The sequence below is a fragment of the Pan troglodytes genome, chromosome 16 (assembly GCF_028858775.2).
Source record: "Pan troglodytes isolate AG18354 chromosome 16, NHGRI_mPanTro3-v2.0_pri, whole genome shotgun sequence".
NCBI classification, from domain to species: Eukaryota; Metazoa; Chordata; class Mammalia; order Primates; family Hominidae; genus Pan; species Pan troglodytes.
The window spans coordinates 35,871,252-35,895,405 of NC_072414.2; the positions used below are offsets into that span (position 1 = coordinate 35,871,252).

A 24,154-nucleotide genomic window follows, 5' to 3' on the forward strand; every position below is an offset into this window, starting at 1 on the left:
GGTGAGATTTGGCACTGTCAGGCTGCATGAATGGTGATGGAGAGGGTGTAAGTGTGTTGAGGTGACCAGAAACTTATGCTGTGATGCTGGTCAAATGTGCCTGCAGGAGAGTCTTCTGGGCCACAGCTCAGGTGGTGCCATGGAGTTAGGGCCAGACACCGGGCGTGAGGCATGGGTGTGGGGGCTGAGGCTGCTGGGCCAGGTCAGCCTGAGGTTTGGCTCTCCCGGCCTCTCTGCTTTCAGGGCTCACCTCCCTGACACAGATTCTCAGCCTGATTGGTCCCAAGAACAGTGGGGCCTCTGCAGGGCCTCATGAGTCCTGCCTCAAGAAGCAGTCCAGTTTTGCCTTAAAACTATCTCTCAGAGTCAGGGTTACAAGTATGAGCATCTCGGTCCAGGGAATAAACTAAGTGTATGTTTGGCAAACATTTGCAATTAATGTATTGTTGTTATTATCCTTTCCTCAGGGTCTGTCATGATCCAGACACTTGGCTACAAGCACAATGTCATGGGCAGAACAAAAAGCTGTTTAAAAATAACTGGAATGCAGACACTATGAAGCCACAGGGCTGATTTTCCTCCTGCTTATAATCAGTGCCTGGTGGTGGTTATTAATATCTGAGTACCAGGCACTACACACAAACACTGTTCCTGTCAGGAGGCACCAGGGCTAATCTGGCAGGCTTGGCAGAGGTATGGGTCAGGGAAGGGTGGCCTTGAGGTAAGAATGACTGGGAGAGGTTGGGGAGGGAGGAAGCCTGCCTGTTCTGTCTCTTCTGCTCACTGTGCAAGCAGGACCCGGGGAAGTCCTACAACTGCAGGCTTAGAAAGAAAGAGACTGGGAGTGGAGACCTTATTGTGTGAATGGTGGTATAGAAAGGGTCTGCAGAAAATGTTGAGCAGATGAAGGTGTTAGACAGTGGGGTGGGTCAGAGGGGCCAGTCTGGCTGCAGTGGGGAACGTCCGTATGTGCGTAAAAATGAGAGGGGAGGCAGAGGGGAGGCAGAGGCACGGAAGGGGTCATAATGCTCGCTGAGATAAAGGAAAGGCCTAGGAAGGAGAGGTGGAGGGATGGAAATGAAGCCTTGGGCCTGCAGGAGGCTACTGGACAGCTTGAAATAACGGAAAGAAGTAGGGAAGGGAGTTGGGAGGGAAGGCAGGGGAGGGAGGCAGCGGAGGGCCCCCCTCTGCTTCTTCCACTCTGGCTCATATGGGCAGTGACAGGCAGAAGAGCACCCCCACTAGAACCACAGTGGTGCGGGCTCTGGGTCAAACCGCTCGGGTCCAGGTCCAGCTCTGCCACTCATTGTGTGGCTGTGGCCAGGTCCTTAATTTCTCCATGGTCAGACTCCTTGTCTTAGAATGAGGGTTGATCGTGTTACCTACCTCATAGGTTATGTTTAGGAGGCACCTCACAAATGCTAGTGGCCATGTTTTTTGTTTGTTTTAGAGACAAGGTCTCACCATATGGCCAAGGTGGGTCTTGAACTCCTGGGCTCAAGTGATCCACCCACCTCAGCCTCCCAAAGTGCTGGCATTACAGACATGAGCCACCACACCCGGCCTGTGTTTGTTGTTATTATAGCTGCTACTAGTTAGCTGAGTTTGTTGAACTTAATACAAATCCTTTTGTAAAATCTAACATTTTACTATTTTTCCTGATGTTGACAGATTTAAATTTTGCTAGTTAGGAAACGAAAATGTGGGAAGTTAGAATGAAAAAAGGAGAAGTAATTCACTGTTAGGGAACCATGGAAGAGTGGGGTGATCCATGAATCTGAAGTGAGAATGGGAAGGGAACAGAGGCCATGACACAGGCAGAGATCCGCCAGAGTCCTCTCAGTGACCTGTGTCCCTCTGCAGAGCAAAGGGAATACACAGTCCCACAAGATGGGTGGTGCTGGCCAGGTTGCCCTGCATCCTGCAGATACCTCAGAGCTGGCCTCTGAGTGAAGGCAGGTGTTAGAGTTAGAGGAGCACAGCCTCTCCTAACCAGACTGGCTGCTTTAGAGCAGAGAGCTGGGAATAAACCCCAATGAAAATGAGATGCCACATCATTTCATAAGCAATAATAGCACCTTGAACAATCCCAATTGTTCCCAATCTCATATGAAGAGAGCAGTTCTCCAAACTGCTTCAAATGCAATAGATGCAGATGAAGGCCACCGCAAGACCCTGACACCCGGTATCCGCAGGGGCAGATGACAGCTGGGATGTTTGCAACTTGCCTCTGGCACATGAGGCTCAGCAATCAGTGTGGAAGGGACTCGAATTACAGTGAGAAATCTCACATCTGTACTGGCATGAAAATACAAGCAGGCAGCCACACTGACACCTTCCCTGGAACTTCTCCAGATTCTTCTATCTGACTTGTCATTCTTGTTGTGAGCCTGCCGTTGGAGTTTGTGTGCAAAATAACAAGTTGCATGACAAAAAGAGGAGGGAATGAGGACAAGGTGAGAAGTGAAGAGTCAACAGTTGCCTGTTCTTCAGATCTCCCATTTTATCAAGCTGGATTCTCTTTCTTCTCTGTCCCCTTCCCATCCCTATGAAATCAGTGCCCACAGGACTGAGCCATTAATGGAGTCGGGAGGTGGAAAACAAACTAGGGTCCTGATAGCTATGCCGTGGATATCGCCAGCTACACTCTGCAGCAGGTAACAGTCGAAATAATCTAGTTCACTTCTTCAGTTGTGAGTTTAAAAAAAATTGTTTTCAATTTCTCATCCTTGTGAAAAGAGCTTCTGTCTCAGTTTAGGACCCCAGCTCTCCTCCTTCTTTCCTCTGTGACTTCACTTCTCCAAACCTCAGTTTCCTCATTTGCTAAATAAGGACAATAATATATACCTGGAGAAATACTACTTCCATCTGATTTTAGGGAGATAGACCAAATATCTTACTGCTAGGACGTGGCCAACGGTATTCTCCTTGGAGAGGGGATGAACATGTATTCCTTGTCATTCATGTGTTTACATGGCCCCCGCCATCAAACTTCACCTGTGTCAGTCAACACCAGCAAAGTTCACCCTAAGATGATCACTCTGCCCAGGAAAGGATTCTTGGAAATCAAAGCATTGACTGGTTCAGAAGCAGGAACATCTGGCCACCATTTCTAGTCCCCACCAGTTCCACTTCCAGATTCAAAGTAGCCTTCTGTCTCCTGCCACCCTAGAGGACACACTGGGTGTGACTGAGTAGGCAACACAGCATTCTTGGTTGTTAGGCCTCTAGGGTCATACTGTCCCCTCTCTGGGCCATGACTCAAACTAATTCAGTTTTGATGAATGAAGCCACTATTTCTTATAAAACCCTCTGGAAGATGATTCCACATGCTGTACCAGATATGCCCATTTCTGAAAGAGCTCACAGTTGGGAAGCTGAAGTCAGTCATGAAAATCACCCAGTCTGAATATACTACACTTAAACTTGGCCACAATAAACTAGAATGGAAATGAAGAGGAGAAGGAGGAGGAGGAGGAGGCACCCTGTAAGAGATTTGGTGTTACTCCATGACAGCTCAGAAAGGAATCCCTGGTGGAAACTGCACCAGGTGGCTTTGGTGAAGTTCTTCATTTCAGCAGTAAATCTAACACCCTACCTGCCACACAGCCAAGAGGGGCCCACCCAAGGGTGGGACAGCCATCATTGATCCTTCTTGTTCTGTTTCTCAGAAGTGAGGGGTGCTGGGCATGGTGGCTCACACCTGTAATCCCAGCACTTTGGGAGGCCGAGGCGGGCAGATCACCTGAGGTCAGGAGTTTGAGACAAGCCTGGCCAACATGGTGAAATTCCATCTCTACTAAAAATACAAAATTAGCTGGGCGTGGTAGTGTGCACCTGTAATCTCAGCTACTTGGGAGGCTGAGGCAGAAGAATCACTTGAACCCGGGAGGCAGAGGTTGCAGTGAGCTGAGATTACACCATTGCACTCCAGTCTGGGCAACAAGAGTGACACTCCATCTCAAAAAAAAAAAAAAAGTGAGGGGCAACTCGTCAAGATGGGGGATGGGGTTCTTCTTTAGAGAGCTGGCTAGGTGGCTGGATTATGAAAGTAATGATTCCATTTTAAGGGCAGAGGGACAGTGTAATTTTATTTTTGTGGTTGATCTAACCTAGATCCTGTTGAAATCAATTTTATCCTGGTCTATACAAAGCAGACATAAAGACACTGGTGAACTTACATTAAATTTTTATAGGATGATGATATGGTTTGGCTCTGTGTCCCCACCCAAATCTGATGTGGAATTTTAATCCCCATGTGACAGGGGAGGGACCTGGTGGGAGGTGATTGGACCATGGGGCAGTTTCCCCATGCTGTTCTCATGATAGTGAGGGAGTTCTCACAAGATCTGATGGTTTAAAAGTGTGGCATCTCCCCCCTCATTCTCTCTTTCCTGCTGCCATGTAAGACATGCCTTGCTTCCCCTTCCGCTATGATTGTAAGTTTCCTGAGGCCTCCCTAGCCATGCGGAACTATGAGTCAATTAAACCTCTTTTCTTTATAAATTACTCAGTCTCAGGTAGTTCTTTATAGCAGTGTGAAAACGGACTAAGACAGATGATATCAATAATCTTGTAGGTCAGTGTCCTTTCTGTGTCAGAATTGGCAATGAGTTGTGCTTAGTTCCTAAATTCCATCTCTCCAGAAGGAAGACCATGAATAATAATTGAAAAAGCACAGCACTGAGACTCAGATAACCCTGGGTTCGAGCCTCAGTATTGTGTTACCCAGTACCTTTGGGCATTACTGTGTTACCCAGTACCTTTGGGCATGTTAGTTGGTTCCTTAGAGGGGACTTATCTCCCTCATATCCCTTCTTGTCTGCATCTTCAGAGGCTCAGTATTCTTATCTTAAAATAAGGACAAGAATATCTTCTTAGCAGGATGTTGTAAAGATTCAATGAGATAATGTACAAAGCTGGCACAGACAGACTCTCAATAAATGGTATCTTCAAGACTCTTAACAACAAGGCTGGGCATCTGTAACAGGCCTAACTACTCCATGAACCGTAACAGGACATCTCCATAAGTTGGGCCCAGGAGGCCAAAGTACAGTGCTGCAGGAGACCCAGGCCAAACCACCAGTCTCAGGGCTACCTGGATGGAACAAGATGGTGGCTCCTGAAGTTGGAGTGCTGTCAGGGCCAGGGAACAGATATAGCAATGGACTGCCAGTGGTTTGCTTCATTCTCCTCCTCCAGCAGCTGTAGGCTTGGGCTGCTGGGGCTCCCGCCAGGAGTTGAGGGCTGAGGGTCAAGGCAGAAAATGCAGGACAGCCTTGTCCTGCACTTTTGGAATTTGGGTATTAGCTAATAGAGCTCTCTGGCTGTCCCATCCAGCATTTGTAGAATCTCCTCTTCCTGGTCCCAGGGCCAGACAAGGACATTCTGGGCAGAAAGAAACCATCAGTGTGCACAGGAAGAACAGCAGCTTCTTAATCAGTCCAGGGGACAGAGCCTAAGCTAGAGCGTTGTTCTGCTCTCATTTAATTATCAAAATGATTCCTCTTCTGTCCTCCCTAGGGCTGCATGCCCCAGATTCCCTGGGCCCAGTAATTGCCTCTCTGTTAATAGAAATCATCAGTATTTATTACACCAAGTGTGCCAGCTTATTTCAGCTCTTCTTGTAGCAGCATTAAGGCGAGCACTTGATAGCATATCACTAAAGTGACTCCACTTAATAACAAGAGTAAAGGCCCCTAAACTGTTCTCTTTGCTGGGAGAGCTGAGGAATCATGGCCAGAGCCTAATGAGAGGAGCTGAGGGGCTATGTGTGGGGTCTGCAATAGGGCCCTGACATGGCCCTGGGTGAGGAAGAGGCACAGGGCTCAGGAACAAGGGACCTGAGCACTCCCCCAACAGAAGTCTCCTGGGGGGTTTCTGTTTTTCCATAGGGTACATAACAACGGGTAGTGACTTGAGTTCAAATTCTTGCTCTACTGCTGAGGGCTTGTGAATTTTGGCCTCCTGGAATGCCAGTCTTCTTATCTATAAAACAGGGAGAATAACATCTACCTCCCAGGGCTGGTGTGAGGATTAAATGAGAACATAATGTGAAAAGACTCCACTGAGGCCGCCATGGGAGGCATACCACAAACATCTCTTCTTCCCTCCCTCCCTCTTTCCTTCCAGGAGTTGATGCTATGGGATTGAGATGGCATGACATAAGTGACTGGGTGGCAACAGTGCCTGGTATGAATGCTGGTTCCTCCCTGCAGCCTCTTCAGCCTCTCTGCGTCCAATGATGGACAAACTCAGTGCTCGGGCTCACTGTCTGCCCATCTCTGTGTCTTTTCAACTCTGCTCAGGGACCCGTCTCTGAAGAGGTAGGTGCTATGTGTGGCCTCAAGGGGACTGGGCAGGTTTGGGGTCAAACGCAGAGGTAACCTGGCCCTTTCTGATGAACATATCTTCAGGCAGCCGTCTTTAAGGTCCTAGAGTGACTCAGCAGTTCAGGGAGCAGTTATTGAACACAGACTGTGTACTTTCAAGTGAGGCTCAGAGAAGCTCCCAAAGGCCCCAGTAAACAGGGGATGGGAACCGGAGCCCAGGGCCAGCTTATCCAAAGCTCTCTTCACTCCTGTGTGGGTGCCCTGCTAACAGTATTGGAGCAATTTATGGAGGGGTTTAAACTGCATCTGTTACACAGAGGGCATTGTTTGGAAGTTTTGCTAATGTGTAAATATCCAAATGTCGATTCTCTGGTATAACAGGCATGAATGTGTTTTCTGACAGTGTGGCCCCAAGAACACAGGGGTTACTTTGCAGCAGGCTGTGCTAGTGGATAGGGAACTGTGGGGTAGGGAAGATGACCAGGGTTTCTGAATATCAGGATGTTCTCAAGGTTCATAACTCCTAGGCAAGAATAAATCACCATCTTCTCACCAAGGGACCAAAGGACACTGCTTTGTCCCTATGTCACTGTGCTCATTCATTCCTGTTTTTTTTTTTTTTTTGAGACAGAGTCTCGCTCTGTCACCCAGGCTGGAGTGCAATGGCGTGATCTCAGCTCACTGCAACCTCCACTTCCCGAGTTCATGCGATTCTCCTGCCTCAGCCTCTTGAGTAGCTGGGATTACAGTCATGTGTCACCATGTCTGGCTAGCTTTTTATATTTTTAGTAGAGACAGGGTTTCATCATGTTGTCCAGGCTGGTCTTGAACTCCTGACCTTGTGATCCGCCCACCTTGGCCTCCCAAAGTGCTGGGATTACAGGTGTGAGCCACTGCGCCCGGCATTCCTATACACTGTGTCTTCAAAAATTCATATGTTGACATTGTAACCCTCAGTACCTCAGAATGTGACCTTCTTTGAAGACAGGATCTTTACAGAGGTAATTAAGTTAAACTGAGGTCATTAGGATGGGCCCTAATCCAATATGACTGGTGTCTTTGGAGAAATCTGGACAGAGACATGTACAGAGGGAAGAAAGTGTGAAGACACAGGCAGATGACAGCCATCCACAGGCCAAGGAGAGGGGCCTGGAAAGGATCCTTTTCTCAAAGCCCACAGGAGGAACCAACCCTGCTGACACCTTATCTCAGATCTCCAGCCTCCAGAACTGTGAGACAATAGACTTCTGTTCTTTAAGCCACCCAGTCTGTGATACTTGTTACAGAAACCCTAGGAACTAATATACTATTCTTTTAATTTTTGCTTGAAGCTTAGTATCCCCTCTCCAGTTAGGAAGAAAAGGTTGATGTCTTCCTGTTCCTGGCTGATACTGCTTCCTTCAGATCAGCTTGCCAGTTGGTTTTACTGGTGATACTGGACCCTCTCCAGTAATGGAAAGAGAGAGGCAGAAATGTGGAGAAACTGAGGTAGAGACCAGGAGTGTCAAAGCAACAGGGACAGGAGGTAACGTGAAGGGCCACAGCCACAGAGAGAGACTGGAAGGGGCCATGGGTCTGCACAGGCCTCGGCAGTGACTGGCTGCCCCCGCTCATCTCCAAAATGCCAGATGTGCGTGAGTAATTACAGAGGTTTTCTCTGGGCAGCCTCCCCGGCTGGTTCTCGTCTATCCCTCACAGGCGCATAATGGCATTAAATGTGACTCCACTGCAGTTCCGTGCAGTGACTTATGCCACTGCAGTCAATAAAACCCACTCTCGGAAAGAAACTAGATTACAGGTCAGGAAAGGGTGGGCAGGCGCTGAGCCGCCTCTGATCGTTCTCTGTGGGGGGCCTTCCATATCCCTCCTCTCTTCATTTCTACCAAATTACCCATTGCGGGGCCCTAGCTTTGGATTTGTTATTTAGATTGACTTTGCCTCGGTTCCTCTGACATTGATGTGGCACCACAAAATTATGTAGCATGGGATCCAGAGGAGTTTTCAAAGCAGGCATTTTCTCTGATATCTCACTGAAAGTGCCAGCCATGTAAACGTTGAAGGGGGCCTCTGAGTGCAGGCATGGGGGCTCTTGCTCCTGATGCCTTCTAGAGGAGGAAAGGTCATGCAGTCTCCAACCAGGGGGTCTTACCTTACATGGGTGAGGATCCACTCCATATGTTTCCAATGTCTGTGCTTTTCTTAAGAAGTTCAGCTCTGATGTTGCTGGTGTTTGACCACTGGAATAAAGAAGATGAGATGATTTCAAGGTGTCTTGTTCCCACAGGTTCCCCTGAGGTAAACTCTCTATGAAGATGTGCTTAGGATGAGCCACACATCTCAATTTGTCTAGGGTGTGCTCCCTGCTTGGTTCTAGGACCAACTTCATAGACTCCTGCTAGAGTCTCTGACTGTCTTCAAACGTTTTCAGAGTGAGGCAGGCTACATAATGAATTACTTGGGCTGAGTGTAAACAATGGGGAGTGGTGGGGACTGTGGCAGCACCACCTTAACTCTGAGATTCTCATCACTGAGAATGCAGGGCCCACTACTTGGGAGGCTGAGGTGGGAGGTGGGAGGATTGCTTGAGCCCAGGAGTGCGAGGTTTCAGTGAGCTATGGTCACAGCCCTACACTCCACCCTGAGTGACAGAATGAGACCCTGTCTCAAAAAAAAAAAAAAAAAAAGAATGCAAGGCTTAGCTAGATATTGTGATTTTAAAAGAAAAGTCAGAGATACTGATTTTTATGTGGTATTTCACAATTTAAAATACTATGGGGTAAAACAAAATACATCTGTAGGCTGGAGGCAGGTCATAGGCTTCTCATATGTGATCTGTTCTAGACTGAAATATAAAGAAGGGGCTCATATAGCTTGCTGGTGCCACCCAGCCCTCTTCCTTTGCCAAAAGGAAACACAGGAAATTAGGGTGAGGAGAGGCAGGAGACAGTGCTGAGCTCCCATGCTCCACAACAGCTGTCTGCCCATAGGGTGATGACCAGGAAAACGAAAGATGCTGAAAAAGGCAGAGATCAGCTCCGGCTCCAGGCCATCTGAAGGGGCCTTTGGCATCACCCCTTCCCACTGCCTCTTTAGCAGGTGTGTTGATGGGCTCATTGCAGACCCAGTGGCAGAATAACCATCAGGCTCTTGCCTGGGTCCAGAGCCCTGCAAAGCAGATACACTTCTATAGCTACAGGTTTGGCTTCAGTGAGGAGGGGTGGGCAGCTTGTGAAGTCAACATCTCTGATGGCTGGTGGACAGGACTGCACGTTGCTCGTTTCTAAGCTTATCATTTGCCTCAGGTGATATGGCCAGGCAGGAAGATAAGCTGACCCCAGGCCAGATTCCCCCTAGTGTCCCTCTGGAGAGGCATTAGTCAGGCAGCACCTTTATGTGCCAGCCTCTGTGCTACTTGCTGGAAAATATATGAAGAAACACAGTATACAGTCTGTGCTCTCAAAAGCCCATATCACAGTTGCATAAAGGAAGCATGGACGTATTTTTACATTATGAAGACGAGGCAGGACCTGTGGAAAAAGTACCTGTGGAAGGGGGTATTACTGTGAATAAAGACTTCTGCATCCACTAGTGTACCTGAGGCACAGGGAAGGTAAGTTAGGAAAATATCTGTGTGGCAAGCAAAGGGCTGGCTAGAGCACAGCTTCCCTTTCCAGGGAGTGTCCTCTGTCTGCAGGGGGAGTGGGCCCTGTGGGCTCCATTTACCCTTGGAGTTGGCCCAAACCTCCAGGGTCCTCAAAGCGGGCATCATTTCCTGGGGGATCCCCTGCTTTGAACTAGGTTTCTGGAGGGCTGTCCCTACTATTCTGATGTCTCCTAAAGCCCTCCAGGCAGTTCCAGCACATCCCTGATCTCTTTGAAGGAACCATGAGGCCCCTGCCCCCAACACCACAGGCCCGTGTTTATTCTGATTTTTACCACAAGGGGTCGCTATTCCCTAACAGAGTGACTTGAGGAGCCATGGGGTCCTGCACCTGGGAAGGCACACCCAGGGAGAGGGGCGGGAAGCATCTAAGATTCCATTTGTTCGGTGTCGCCATTCCGCTGGGAGGGTCAGGAACCCCTCCTGCCACAAAGCATGGGCAGAGGGGTCTGTTTACAAAGGCTAAGGAGGCTTTGGGTTATATTTGTTGGTAAAATCATTGAGTGAAGGGTTTCTGGGGGGCCTGTGGTTGGGGAAGGAACAAGTTGAAGCTTAGTATTAGCATTAGAAATATCCAGCTCTGCTCCCTGTTGCCAGGCATAGTCTTTCCTCGGAACAGTAGATACACAAACCTTTTAAAATATTTTTTTAAAGCTGTAATGTATTATAATGACAACATAACTTTTTTGTATTTTTAATTTTTTGAGACAGGGTCTCGCTCTGTGGCCCAGGCTGGCATGCAGTGGTGCAATTCCAGCTCACTGCAACCTCCACCTCCCGGGTTCAAGTAATTCTCATGCCTCAGACTCCTGAGTAGCTGGGATACAAGCGTGTGCCACCACATCTGGCTTTTTTATTTATTTACTTTCATTTTTAGTAGAGACAGGGTTTTCGCCATGTTGCCCAGGCTGGTCTCGAACTTCTGACCTCAGGTGATCTGCCCTCCTCCGCCTCCCAAAGTGCTGGGATTACAGGTGTGAGCCACTGCGCTTGGCCAACACTGCATTCTATATCCCTTTTTTCCTCATAGTTTGTCAGTTTGGGGAATCTGTGCCGTAACCAAATGGAGCCCAAACACCCTATTGTTGCTTTTTAAAATCAGGCTTTGTAGAAAATCCTACTTCATGTGGGTGAAAGGCTGCATTAATGCTGTTTTATGGTATTCAGCATATTCTGGGCAAAGTAAGAGAAGCTGAGAAAGATGAGGCTCCAAACTTGAAGCCACGTCTCCTCCACTTCTCTCTGTGCAAAGTCGGGGACTCCAGGTAGGGTATGGGGGGGCCTGAGTTAGGCGGGGCTGAGGACATACTTCTGAACCAGAGTGCTCCCAAGGCACCCTCAGCATTTATGAATCAGCCCTGCGCACTCCATCCTCCACTGAGAAGCCACCTGTCACACCGTCACAGACTAAGAGCAGAAGCCTGCCCTTTTTCACATCCTCACTCAACCTCTCCTTTTTTTTTTTTTTTTTTTTTTTTTTTTTGAGATGGAGTCTCGCTCTGTCACCCAGGCTAGAATGCAATGGCGCAACCTCAGCTCACTGCAACCTCTGCCTCCTGGGTTCAAGCGATTCTCCCGCCTCAGCCTCCGGAGTAGTTGGGATTACAGGCACCTGCCATCATGCCTGGCTAATTTTTGTATTTTTAATAGAGATGGGTTTTCACCATGTTGGCCAGGCTGGTCTTGAACTCCTGGCCTCAGGTGATCCATCTGCCTCGACCTCCCAAAGTGCTGGGATTACAGCCGTAAGCCACCGCGCCTGGCCTTTTTCTTTCATCTTTTTTATCTTATGCAATTTCCTTTATCTTTTCCTTTTCCCCAGTTCATGCTTTCCTCTGTATCTTCATTAAATATCATAGTGAGGCAGATGCCTTTCAAAGGCCAATCCCTCTCTGTTTCCCCTATAACACAACTTCTCCCTTGTCTTTAAGCTTCAGGCTAAATCGCTTTTCTTGGAGAGGGAGCCTACAGGGCTTGTGGCTGTGACTTGTGCTGTCAGTGTATCACTGACAATGGTACATCCGCGGTCAGGAAGGCTGGGGAGCATCACTCTGTGTCAGTAAACAGTCTGCAAGAACAGAAGACATGGCGTGGAGCCTGCGTGCTCAGGCTGTGGAGAAGCCACAGTGTTCTGGGCCTGATTAAGTGCCACGTACCTCAGTTCTGTCTTGTGAATCTCGGCAATTTTCCTTTCCAGCTTCTCTGAATGTTTAGGGAAAAACTGGAACTTGGAGCTGTAGCCTTCAGGGTGTTTCCCTGAGTCATAATCCCCAATCTCCGCTTTCAAAAGGAAGGTGGAAGAAAACAATTGTGGAGACAGGTAAATCATCACTGACAAAACAACAAGAGATTAGCACACAGAGCAAAAGCCAAAATACACATCAGATTTATAAGAAACAGTGGATTCTGAGCACGGCTGTGGGCTGGGCAGAGGGCAGGCCCTTCAGGAGCATGTCCACCTTTGTTTTTCCAGGTGCACACATTGGGTTGGCATTCAAGTCTATGCAGAGAGACAGAGAGCTGACCTTGTGTTCTGAGGTCACCACAAGTAAATTTACAGTGAAAGAGCAGAGGCCTGCACTATGGTCCTCATCCATTCCGCCATGAGAAGATGGTCTGGGAGCAATGGTCTTTGTGGCAGCACAGGAAGTGGTGAGCTTGATCAGAAAGGGAGATCCTCTTGGGCCTCAGCCAGATCATAAGTCTAAATCCTAGTTTGAGGATGTTAGCAGGGACACAGTAAATTGATGAATGAGCTGCGATCCAAATTCAGAACTCAACCCTCAGTTCAAATCAAATCAAATTAATAAATTTGAATAAATATTAATTAAGGGCTGACCAGGTGCCAGGTTCCTTCGAGAGGCCTACAGAGTGGGAAGCCTGGCTGTAACTAGAAAGTATCGTTGAGTTCAGAAGCATCAAGTTCTTTTGTTTGTTTGTTTGTTTTTAGACGGAGTCTCACTCTGTAGCCCAGGCTGGAGTGCAGTGGTGCGATCTTGGCTCACTGCAAGCTCCGCCTCCTGGGTTCACGCCATTCTCCTGCCTCAGCCTCCCGAGTAGCTGGGACTACAGGTGCCCACCACCACGCCTGGCTAATTTTTTGTATTTTTAGTAGAGATGGGGTTTCACCATGTTAGCCAGGATGGTCTCGATCTCCTGACCTCGTGATCTGCCCGCCTTGGCCTCCCAAAGTGCTGGGATTACAGGCGTGAGCCACCGCGCCCGGCCGAGAAGCATCAAGTTCTAAGGCTCATTTCTCAAGTCCCTGCCAGGTGTGAGCCTTTCTCCTCCAGCTATTCAGAGAGAGTTTATCTCTAAACCTGGTAAGATCTCAGGGCAGTAAACTTTAGGAGGGCAGAAGACCCACGGTACTTTCCACACCCAGGTCAGAATCCAGCTTTTTCCACGTGAAGCTCTCCACAGGGAGGATGGTGGGTATGACAAAAGAAAGAGGAGGGGCCAGCTACTCTGTGGGTGCCCTTTTTCCTTCCCAGGTGAGAGCCACAACCACTTCAGATGTGAAGTCTTGAGGGAGGAGAAATATTAAGAGGAAAACGTGCCCTCCTCCCATGGCTGAATATTGTACTTGGGACTTGTACTTTTTCACTACAAACCTACTCACTGTATCTTCCAAATTACTTGGGAACTTCTACTGTTAGCAAGAGACCCAAGTCTGAAGTCTGGGGTGACCTTGAGCCTTGCAGTCTTTTTTCTTTTGTGACAGGGTCTCACTGTCATGCATGCTGGAGTGCAGTGGCATGATCATAGCTCACTGTAGCCTCGACCTCCTGGACTGAAGTGATCCGCCCACCTCAGCCTATAGCTGAGACTACAGGTGCACACCCCAGGCCTAGCTTTTTTTTTTTTTTTTGAGACAGAGTCTGGCTCTGTCACCAGGCTGGAGTGCAGTAGCGCGATCTCAGCTCACTGCAGACTCCGCCTCCCAGGTTGAAGCTTCCCAAGTAGCTGGGACTACAGGCACGTGCCACCACGCCCAGCTAATTTTTGTATTTTTAGGAGAGATGGGGTTTCACCATGTTGGCCAGGATGGCTTCGATCTCTTGACCTCATGATCTGCCTGTCTCGGCCTCCCAAAGTTCTGGGGTTACAGGCGTGAGCCACCGTGCCAGGCCTAATTTTTAAATTTTTTGTAGAGATGGGGTTTCACTCTGTTGCCCAGGCTGGTCTCGAACTCCTGGGCTCAAGTGATCTTCCACCTCGGCCTTCCAAAGTGCTGGGATAACAGTTGTGAGCCACTGTGACTGGCCCAGAGTCATTTATATTGATTTTATTTAGAAAGTTCCAAATGGAAAACATCAATGTTGGATGTCAAGTACTTTTTTGAAGGAAAATGAATGATTGGGTAAAACTGTAGAAAAGACTAGAGTTTAAGACTCGACTTAGGTCAGGCCAGGCTTTCTCTTTAAAAATAAAAGGGGCACTCAGGAGTTCAAGATCAGCCTGGGCAATGTGGTGAAACCCCATCTCTACAAAAAAATTAAAAATTTAGTTGGGTGTGATGGTGCACACTTGTGGTTCCAGCTACTTGGGAGGCTGAGGTGGGAGGATCACTTGAACCCAGGAGGTGGAGGTTGCAGTGAGCTGAGATCACACCACTGCACTCTGGCCTAGGGGACAGAGCCAGATCCTGTCTCAAAAAAAAAAAAAAAAAAAAAATTCAAAGGGGCATCTTTGGGTATCTCCCCATGGACTCCCCATGTAGGTGATTTTAAAAACAGGAGTCTCAGAAGTCAAAGTGGCAATGGGCTGAATTTTACATTCTTAACACAGGCAGCCAGCCGTGGTATTTCTATTGCCAGAAGGACTTTAGTTTCTTATTGGCAAGCAGTTTCCAGGTTCTCTTCACAAAGTTGCTTCCAGGATTTCCAACTAAGAGTTCAAATTCTTTTGGGGAAACTTCATGATTTTAGTGCTGTGGTCCAAAATGATCCAGTAGTAATGGCAGTTTCAGGCCTAGGGACTAAGAGGAATCTAGGAAGCGGCACTTAAGTGTCTCTGCATCTCAGGAGAAGGGGATGTGTGTGAAGAGTGCATATCTCTCCCACTGTTTTGCAAAAAAAGCCAATCTGGGCCTCAGCTGGGTAAGCCTCAACTCTTACTTATTAGCCTGTTAGGAAATGTGCTTGTTACTTGGAAACACTTTCAACTTTGAGCACACTGAACTAAAAGGTCTCTGAAATAGATACTAGAATTTTAAGATGCTTCATATCTTGGAGATTTGCCTGAGAGGATGGGGAAAAAAATCAAGTCTGATTACACTCCAGAGTCTCAGGGACTTTATCAACCAGGGGCCCAGGGCAAATCCCTAAAACAGAGTCAGAATGACTTTAAGGGGCTGGTAGTAAGATCTCAAGCGCAGTTTAGGGTTGAGTGTTCAGTGTTTTCTGGCTCTAGGAAATCCAAGCAAAATCCTCTAACTTGGCTGGGTGTGGTGGCTCACACCTGTAATACCAGCACTTCGGGAGGCTGAGGCAGGTGGATCACCTGAGGTCAGGGGTTCGAGACCAGCCTGGCCAACACGGTGAAACTCCATCTCTACTAAAAATACAAAAAAAAAAATTAGCTGGGCATGGTGGTGGGCGCCTGCAGTCCCAGCTACTCAGGAGGCTGAGACAGAAGAATAGCTTGAACCTGGGGGGCAGAGGTTGCAGTGAGCCGAGATTGCACCACTGCACTCCAGACTAGGCCACAAAGCAAGACTCCATCTCAAAAAAAACAAAACAAAACAAACAAAAAAAACCTCTCTAACTTGAACTCTGCTTCAAGTTAGATACTGTTTGTTTGTTTGTTTATGTATTTATTTATTTGGAGATGGAGTCTTGGTCTGTTGCCCAGGCTGGAGTGCAGTGGTGCAATCTCGGCTCACTGCAACCGCCACCTCCTGGGTTCAAGCAATTCTTGCACCTCGGCCTCCCGACTAGCTGGGACTACAGGTGTGTGCCACCACACCAGCTAACTTTCGTATTTTTAGTAGAGACGGGGTTTCACCATGTTGGCCAGTCTGGTCTTGAACTCCTAACCTCAGGTGATCTGCCCACCTCGGCCTCCCAAAGTGCTAGGACTACAAGCGTGAGCCACAGCACCTGGCCTAGATAATGTTTAGATTCAAGAAGGAGTCATCAGTGGTAACTGAAAATAATGTAATCAGTACTTGGCATGAAAAGCAAACTTATCCTGTCAAAAGTCATTACCTTGAAGGATGTAAGCTGCTAACAAGGCAGCATCCGATGTTTTACAGAGGAGTCGGCCATGGTAGAGATCCCTTTTGATCTGCAGGAAGACTAAATACCTGGAGAGAAAACAGAGAATAAACTATAAAGGATTTCTTTGATTGCTTTAAAGATAGAAATATGTATTGTAAGCCTATCAAAATCTTTGTCAGGATACTTTTACTACATTAAAAAAAAATCCTAAAACATAATGTAGAACAAATACATTCTCCATTTCCCTGGAAACTCTTTCAGGTACTTTGCCCTGAATTGACTTGAGGTTCAGTTAAAAATATGCCAGTTTCCTCCTGTAGCTCAAGTCAGAAATGGCTGTTTCCTGGTAAAAGCATCACCCCACAGTGCTGAGCTTTGGAAGGAGCCAGCCCTAGTCGATCTGGTGCCGAAAAAGAAAACTATGCCATCAGAGACTGGCAAACTGGGCCTCTCTCCGCCTTGGATGCCAGCTGATGTTCCTTCTTAAGTAGAATGGTGGGTGAAGGAACTAGCCCAGGAAGAGTTCAGCCTCAACTTACCAAGAGAATCTGTCCATATGCGGAAACAGCCTGCAGTTACCGAGGTCAACCAGACCTTTGAAATGGAATAAAGTGTAAGAAGAGTGAGCCAAGATTGTGCTACTGCACTCTAGCCTGGGCAATCGGAGAGACCTTGTCTCAAAAAAAAAAAAAAAAAAAAAAAAAAAAAAAAAAAATTGCAACAAGAGGCACTGGTGAAAGAAGCACACAAATGAAGCAGAAACCTGGGGCCAGCACCTCTTTAAATACAGAAAGCTGTTGCCTCTGGTGGAAGCAGGATATCAAAAACAAGAGCAAATAGTAGCTGACATGTATTGAGCACTTACGATCTGCCAGTCCAGGTGTTACACACTTTACATGCAATATCTTATTTAATTTTCACATGACACTTTGAGATAGGTACTGTTATTATCCCCATTATTCCAGATAGAGAAGCTGAGGCTTTAGTGATTTTCTCATGGACGTACAACTAAGTGAAAGAGCCAGGATTCAACTTCAGCACTGTGAGACCCCTAAACTTGGCTCTTCATCACTATGATATTCTGCCCTCCTTGCACTATAAATGCTTTGCAGTTTCACTAGTTGGATGGACCCTGTCACAGTGGAATGGAATTGATGACTTTCCATTTTGAAATGTCTTCACAAGGAGTGTGGTCTTTATTGCTCTTCTTAGAAGACCTGTAAGATTATAAGGAGCATCAGTCCCTTGAGTGGGTCACCTACCATGGTGGCTCCTGGGCCAGGGAGCATCTCTGGTGATTTAAAAATATTTCCACAGATTCTTTGATAATCCTAATTTCATGAGGTAGAGCTTAATTCCTTCTTTGAGTATGGCTTAGACTTGGTGACTCACTTCTATCAATAGAATAAAGCATGAGTGAGTGTCTGACTTCTGAGATCATAAAGTCATTGCAGCTTCCTCCTTGTTCTCTTGCCCTTGGATCACTCATTCTTCTTGAGGTTGCTTCAGCAGTCCTATAGAAAGGTCCATGTGGTGAGGAACTGGGGCCTTTGCCAACAGCCAGCAAGGAACTGAGGCTTTCGGCCAACAGCCATTTGAATGACCCATCATGGAAATGAAGTCCCCACCTCCAGTCAAGCCTGTGGATCACTGCAGCCCCAGCCAACCTCCTGACTGCAACCTCGTGATTGACCCTGAGCCAGAACCACCCAGCTAAGCTGCTCTTGAATTCCTGACCCATAGACACTCTGAGACAATTAAACGCTTGTTATTTTAACTTTTATGGTCCAGCATCCCTAGGGGAGTAATGAAAATGTAGTAAAATTCCTTTAAATTCGAACAGTCTGAACCAAAAAGAAATTGACCCCTCCCTGGACAGTTGGAGGTTTCCATTGTTTCTGTTTTTGGGCTGAAGAATGAAACAGAGGATTCCTTGTCCACTTGATCATGTAAAAATGCTCAAGAGGAAGAGGGCTGTTGACAGTGCAACTTCTAGGAGGTGGTAGGAAGGGGTCCTAGCAGGTAACTCTGAGAGGCTTGGGCTTGAAGATTCAAGCAGTTAACAAACAGAAATGCGGGAGCAACCAAGCCATCTTCTCTCCTCAGCGCTTGCTACTCAAAGTGTAGCCCACATATCAGGGGTATCAGCATCACTTGAGAGCTTATTGGAGATAAAGAATATAGGCCCATCCTACACTTCCACCTACACCTTTTAACAAGATCCCCAGGTGATTTGTGTATAGATTAAAATTTAAGAAGCTGTCCTAAGAAAATTCAAAAGCCATCTTCTAACCACAGCAGGATGGACTGCCTTCCTCAGACCAAAGGGAAGGTGAGTCTTAGCCTGGAAGTTAATAAGAACCCATCCCCTCACTCCCACCAACCCTACTCTGCCCAAATGTTTGCCAAGAAAAACGAAAGGAAAAAAGACATCATGTAGAGTGAATAATTAAGATGGATCTACCAAATCAAGCTCGTCTTCACTCTGCTTCCCACAGCGAAATGCCACACGGTGTGTGGGAGAGAGTGAGTGAGCACTTCTCTGCCTCTCACTGTTCCAACTCCCACCTTCCACAGGCTTCAGCAGGATGTGGATGCAAACCTTTTGCCCCTTACTCACTGATCACTCCCTGGGCCTGGATTCACGCATCACATCTTCCATGTTTCTCTGCTCGTCTGTGTCCAAAATTCAGGGACTGTACATATTGGACTAAAGGAGATATTACAAAGGGATAACATGGCTCTGGGCAGTGATTCTCAATGTGGCAGAGAGGGGAACATCTTCCAGGGGGAGCCCGTCAGAATCTGTATGTGTTGGGGGTGCTCCTGTGGTTTGAAATGGCCCCTTTGGGCCGGGCGCGGTGGCTCACGCCTGTAATCCCAGCACTTTGGGAGGTCGAGGTGGGTGGATCACCTGAGGTCAAGAGTTCGAGACCACCATGGCCAACATGGTGAAACCCCATCTCTACTAAAAATACAAAAAAAAAAAAATTAGCCAGGCATGGTGGTGTCGGCCTGTAATCCCAATTACTTGGGACAGGCTGAGGCAGGAGAATCGCTTGAACCCAGGAGGCAGAGGTGGCAGTGCACCAAGATCGTGCCACCTGTCTGGCTGACAAGAGCAAAACTCCATCTCATAAAAAAAAAAAAAAAAAAAGAAAAGGCCCCTTTAAAGTTTCTGATTTGCTCCCCTTCTCCTCCCACCCAAGGGAACATGATCCTGCTCACACTGAGAACCACTGTCTTTCCAAGGCATCATTATTGATGGCAGGTAATGGCCTCAGGTGAACTGGAATAGAAACAAGGCTTTCCACTGCTGGGCAGGGTTCCTTTTGATTTCTGGTAATAAAACAGCTGCAGGGAGGTTAAAGGCAAGGCCACAGGGCATTCTCAGGCAATGTCATAAAATTAGATGGGAAGAGGGAAAAGGATACACCAGTATCCTAAAGAAACAAACCATAGTTGAGGGCAAGAGGAGATGAGCTCATGAAAGAATCAACTGACAGCTTCAAGAGAGAGAACGAGCTGCACCAGGGCTCCCCCTCCCCTTTCTGCCACAGTGGCTTCCATCGAGCTTTGTGTTTGGTTCATTTAAGGAGATAACCAGTGACTCAATGTTGTTGGTGGAAATATATTCCACATGACTCATAGCATCCTTAGACCTATTCACAAGAGACCCTGGCATGTTCTCCCCTGCCACACAAGGGCCTAAGGAAGACTATCTTGTTGCCTGAGGCACTATCTCCAGGGCCACTGTGTGTTGTCAGGCAAGGGATCAGCCTGCTGGGGCTGCCTAGTGCAGCCCTCCTGAATCTCTGAACCTCAGAACATTTCATAGCCAAGGAAATAGAAGTCCAGAGATGGAGAGTTACTTATCTGAGGTAACACAGCAATCAGAATCCAGGCCTTCTGACTCGGCCCATGGTAATTCACTTAGTTATCAGGTTAGTCCTAATCCAAGTCAGGAGGACCCTTTGTTATCAGAGAGATATTCTCACTGAGACTAAAGGAGAAATGAGCTCTAGACCGGATTTAGGAGAACACGCTTGCTTCTGAGGAAACTGGTTTTTTGTTTTTTAAACTCTGCTGATCTCTTTCTGGCCTCAGAGGGGCTTTACCTCACCTCCATTTTTGTTTGAATGCTAGTGTTGTCCTAAATTGATTGGAGTGTGAATCAGGACAGAGTTAGCAAGAGCCTGCAAGATGCCAGGGAAAACCTGAGCTTTTGTGTAACACGAACATCTCTCCAGGGTATTGGCTTTGGCATAACGCTTTCTGATATCAGAGGGTAGAAATGAGTCCACAGGCATTTCCAGAGTTTAAGGCTGTGAACTCTGGAAAGCACTGGAGGCTCCTGGAGAGTTTTTTCCAGAAGATCCTTTGGCCTTCCCTTCCCTTCAAATAGATTCTTTGCCACTGGCTTCCTCTATTTACTATTTCCTTTTTCCTGACTATAATTATGTTTAGTACGTCTTCCTCCCCAATACTAGACTGTAAGCTCCTTGAAGTCAGAGACTATGTTTTATTTACTTTTAATATTCTTCTACAGAGCCTACACATCCTGTGCCTAGCTTATCCATCTATCCATCATCCATCCATCATCCATCCATCCAGTTCTGACACTTACTACATGTGCCAGGCACTGTCACAGGTGCTGGGAATGCAGTAGGGAACAACCTGGAGTCCTGTTAATGGAGCTTACATTCCAGTGGGGGAGATGGAAAAATAATAACAAAACAAAATAACAACAAAGACTCACATTTACTGAGTGCATGCTGTGTGCCCTGTTTCATTCAGTCCTCCCAGCAACTCTATGAGGTGACTACAATTTTTTTTTTTTTTTTTTGAGACGGAGTCTTGCTCTGTTGCCAGGCTGGAATGCAGTAGTGCAATCTCGGCTCACCACAACCTCCATCTCCCGGGTTCAAGTGATTCTCCTGCCTCAGCTTCCTGAGTAGCAGGGATTACAGGCACGTGCCACCACGCCTGGCCAATGTTTTGTAGTTTTAGTAGAGACAGGGTTTCACCATTTTGGCCAGGCTGGTCTCAAACTCCTGATCTCAGGTGATCCGCCCACCTCAGCCTCCCAAAGTGCTGGGATTACAGGCGTGAGCCACTGCGCCCAGCCTGTGACTACCATTTTAATCCTTGTTTAATGGATGAAGAGACTGAGTGCTTAGAGATACTGTTCTTGCCTTGTCACAGAGCTAGTTAAAGAACAACCTGGGATTTGAAGCCAGCTCTCTGATTTCTTAGCCCAGGGGTTGGCAAACTACAGCCCACTGCCATAGTTTCCAATGGAATAAAATTTTACTGGAACACAGCCTTGCTCATTCATTTATGTATCGTCTATGGCTGCTTTCACACTACAATGACAGAATTGAGTAGTTGCGACAGAGACCATATGGCCCGACAAGCCAAAAATACTTACTATTTGGCCCTTTACAGAAAAAGTTTGCCAATCCATCTTAGCCTAAGCTAGGCTCAAGTGATGTTCATTGAAGGCATAAGTGACCTGATGACTCCATTCATTCATGTATGTATTGATTCATTCTATTAACATTTTTTGGAGCACCTGTTGTGTGTCAGACATTTTGCTTCCTTGGACGGTGGGGCCCCATTTGCAGTCAGTTTCCTTCTCCTACTTGATCTTTCCAAAGAGTTCATACACCTGCAATCCCTGTTAAAAGCCAAATCTGGTACCTGAATTTCCCATTTTCTTTGCCTTGTCTCTAGCCTAGACAAGAAAATCTGTTTATTACTTTAAAAATGACAAAAGAAATTAATCAGGATTTGGCAACTAAATTTATCATCTGGGAAGAAGCCAAGAGATAAACTGAAGCAAGTTCTGTACTCCCTACTTCACCCCCTTCTCTCAGCCTGGCTTTATGGGAATGGCTGAGACAGCAGTGAAATTTAGGACCAATATTGCCTGGAAAAAACACACTGACAGCTAAATTAGTTTGGCAGCAAGGTGGGATGGAGGGCTCTAAGCCAGGGATGAATTACGGATGTTGAGTGAGGCTGGGCCCGGTATCTCCTCTCTTAAGATCAGTAGGGATGTGAATGAGGAGAAAAATGCAGCTAATTCCACAGGCTCACAGAATGCCCCAGGGAGGGGGAGGCACAAAGACTGCAAAGCAGGCCCAGGCACCGGTGGTTCACACTCCTGACAATGCTGGAAAACTGCATACTAGGTAAAGAACGCTGGTGAGGTTGAGAGAGAGGGGAAAATTGCCCAAGATGGTTAGCACAAATGCATGCAGACCGAGAGGAGCTCATTCTCTTGCCAGTGTCCTTGAAGTCTGCTGACTTGGTGAGAGGCCTGGCCATGGTCCTAATGCTGTGCTTACCAGGACTTGGATGACCACCTGGGATAGCTTTCTCTCTCAGGAAACAGAAGTTAGCTGCTTAAGTTTTAGGATTCTAGCTGGTGGGGAAAGGGGACAGAGGAGGAGTGGAGATTATTAGAAAAGAAGTACCTTTCACATAAACAAGGAAGAAAAGCCAGTACTAACTGTACTTGTGCATGATGCAGAGCCCCTGGGGCCTACGGACTGTGTAATGAATCTGGCAACGAAATATTGAGACTTTGCTCAGTGCAAGGCTCACTGTGGGTGTATTAAGAAGTGTAAGAGGCCGGGATAGTGGTTAATCTTCCCGACAATTCTATGAGGTAGATATCACTATCCCCATTTTATAAATGAGTAATCTAAGGTTAGAGAGGTTAAGTATCTTATTTCCAAGTTAAGTATCTTATTTGGCTGTATACAGCCAACAAGTGACATAAGTAAGATCTGAGCTCCCAGGTCTATGCTGCCTCTTGGGTAGGAAGGTCTGTCCATGCATATAAGATAGTGACACTGGATTTACAAAATTGTATTTTTTTTTTTTTTTTTTTTGAGACAGTTTCACCCTTGTTGCCCAGGCTGGAGTGCAATGGCGTGATCTTGGCTCACTGCAACCTCTGCCTCCTGGGTTCAAGTGATTCTCCTGTCTCAGCCTCCCGAGAAGCAGGGATTAAAGGTGTGCACCACCGCACCCGGCTAATTTTTTGTCTTTTTAGTAGAGACGGGGTTTCACCATGTTGGTCAGGCTGGTCTCAAACTCCTGACCTCAGATGATCCACCCACCTCACCCTCCCAAAGTGCTGGGATTACAGGCATGAGCCACCATGCCTGGCGGAAAATTGTATTATTAAGAGCTCTTCCTAAGGGCCAAGATAACCATACATTTCCAGTCCTTTAATCAAATTGGAAAGCCATGTGTCTGTGGTGCTCTCACTGGCTGCTCCCTCTCATCCCCACTGTTGGTCCAGTGAGGTGGACAACAAAGACGTGTTAGGTTTGCTCTGATATGTAGACAGGAGTACCAACTTTGGGGTCTGCCCTGGCACCAGTACCTCTTTTAGCAGAGACAGACAGAAGTTCAGAGCTAAGGCAAACACTCTGGAGATCATGAGTGGGGCAGGCTAGTGGTTATTTTAACAAAACTCTTGAAAAAAATTTTTTTTTGAGACAGAGTCTCACTGTGTCACTCAGGCTGGAGTGCAATGCCGCAATCTTGGCTTACTGCAACCTCCACCTCACGGGTTCAAGTGATTCTCCTGCCTCAGCCTCCCGAGTAGCTGGGATTACAGGCGTGATGGCCCGGCTAATTTTTGTATTTTTAGTAGAGATGGGGCTTCACCAAGTTGGCAAGAGTGGTCTTGAACTCCTGACTTCAGGTGATCCACCCGCCTCAGCCTCCCAAAGTTCTGGGATTACAGGCGTGAGCCACCACACCTGGCCTGAAATTTTAAACATAGTGGTTCTACCCTTACTCACCTACCTAAAGCCTTAGGGTGTCTATGATTTGGATGGATTTGGTTTTCTGAAGCAAAGCAAGAGCCACCTCCACTTCCACATAGATGAGCAGAGCCTGGGGCTTCTATGCCT

General features: G+C 47.2%; 1 protein-coding gene across 8 annotated transcripts in view; it reads right to left on the reverse strand.

The window, feature by feature from the left end:
• FRMD5 (FERM domain containing 5) overlaps positions 1 to 24,154 on the reverse strand; it is a 331,205-nt gene that overhangs the window by 22,763 nt on the left and 284,288 nt on the right. For all 8 annotated transcript variants that reach the window (XM_063794901.1, XM_063794898.1, XM_063794900.1 and 5 more), the window contains exons 5-7: positions 16,206 to 16,303; positions 12,150 to 12,273; positions 8,482 to 8,569 (exon numbers count right to left, since the gene is read on the reverse strand). In XM_063794901.1, coding sequence (XP_063650971.1) covers positions 8,482 to 8,569; positions 12,150 to 12,273; positions 16,206 to 16,303 — 310 coding nt within the window. The remainder of the gene's footprint in view (positions 1 to 8,481; positions 8,570 to 12,149; positions 12,274 to 16,205; positions 16,304 to 24,154) is intronic.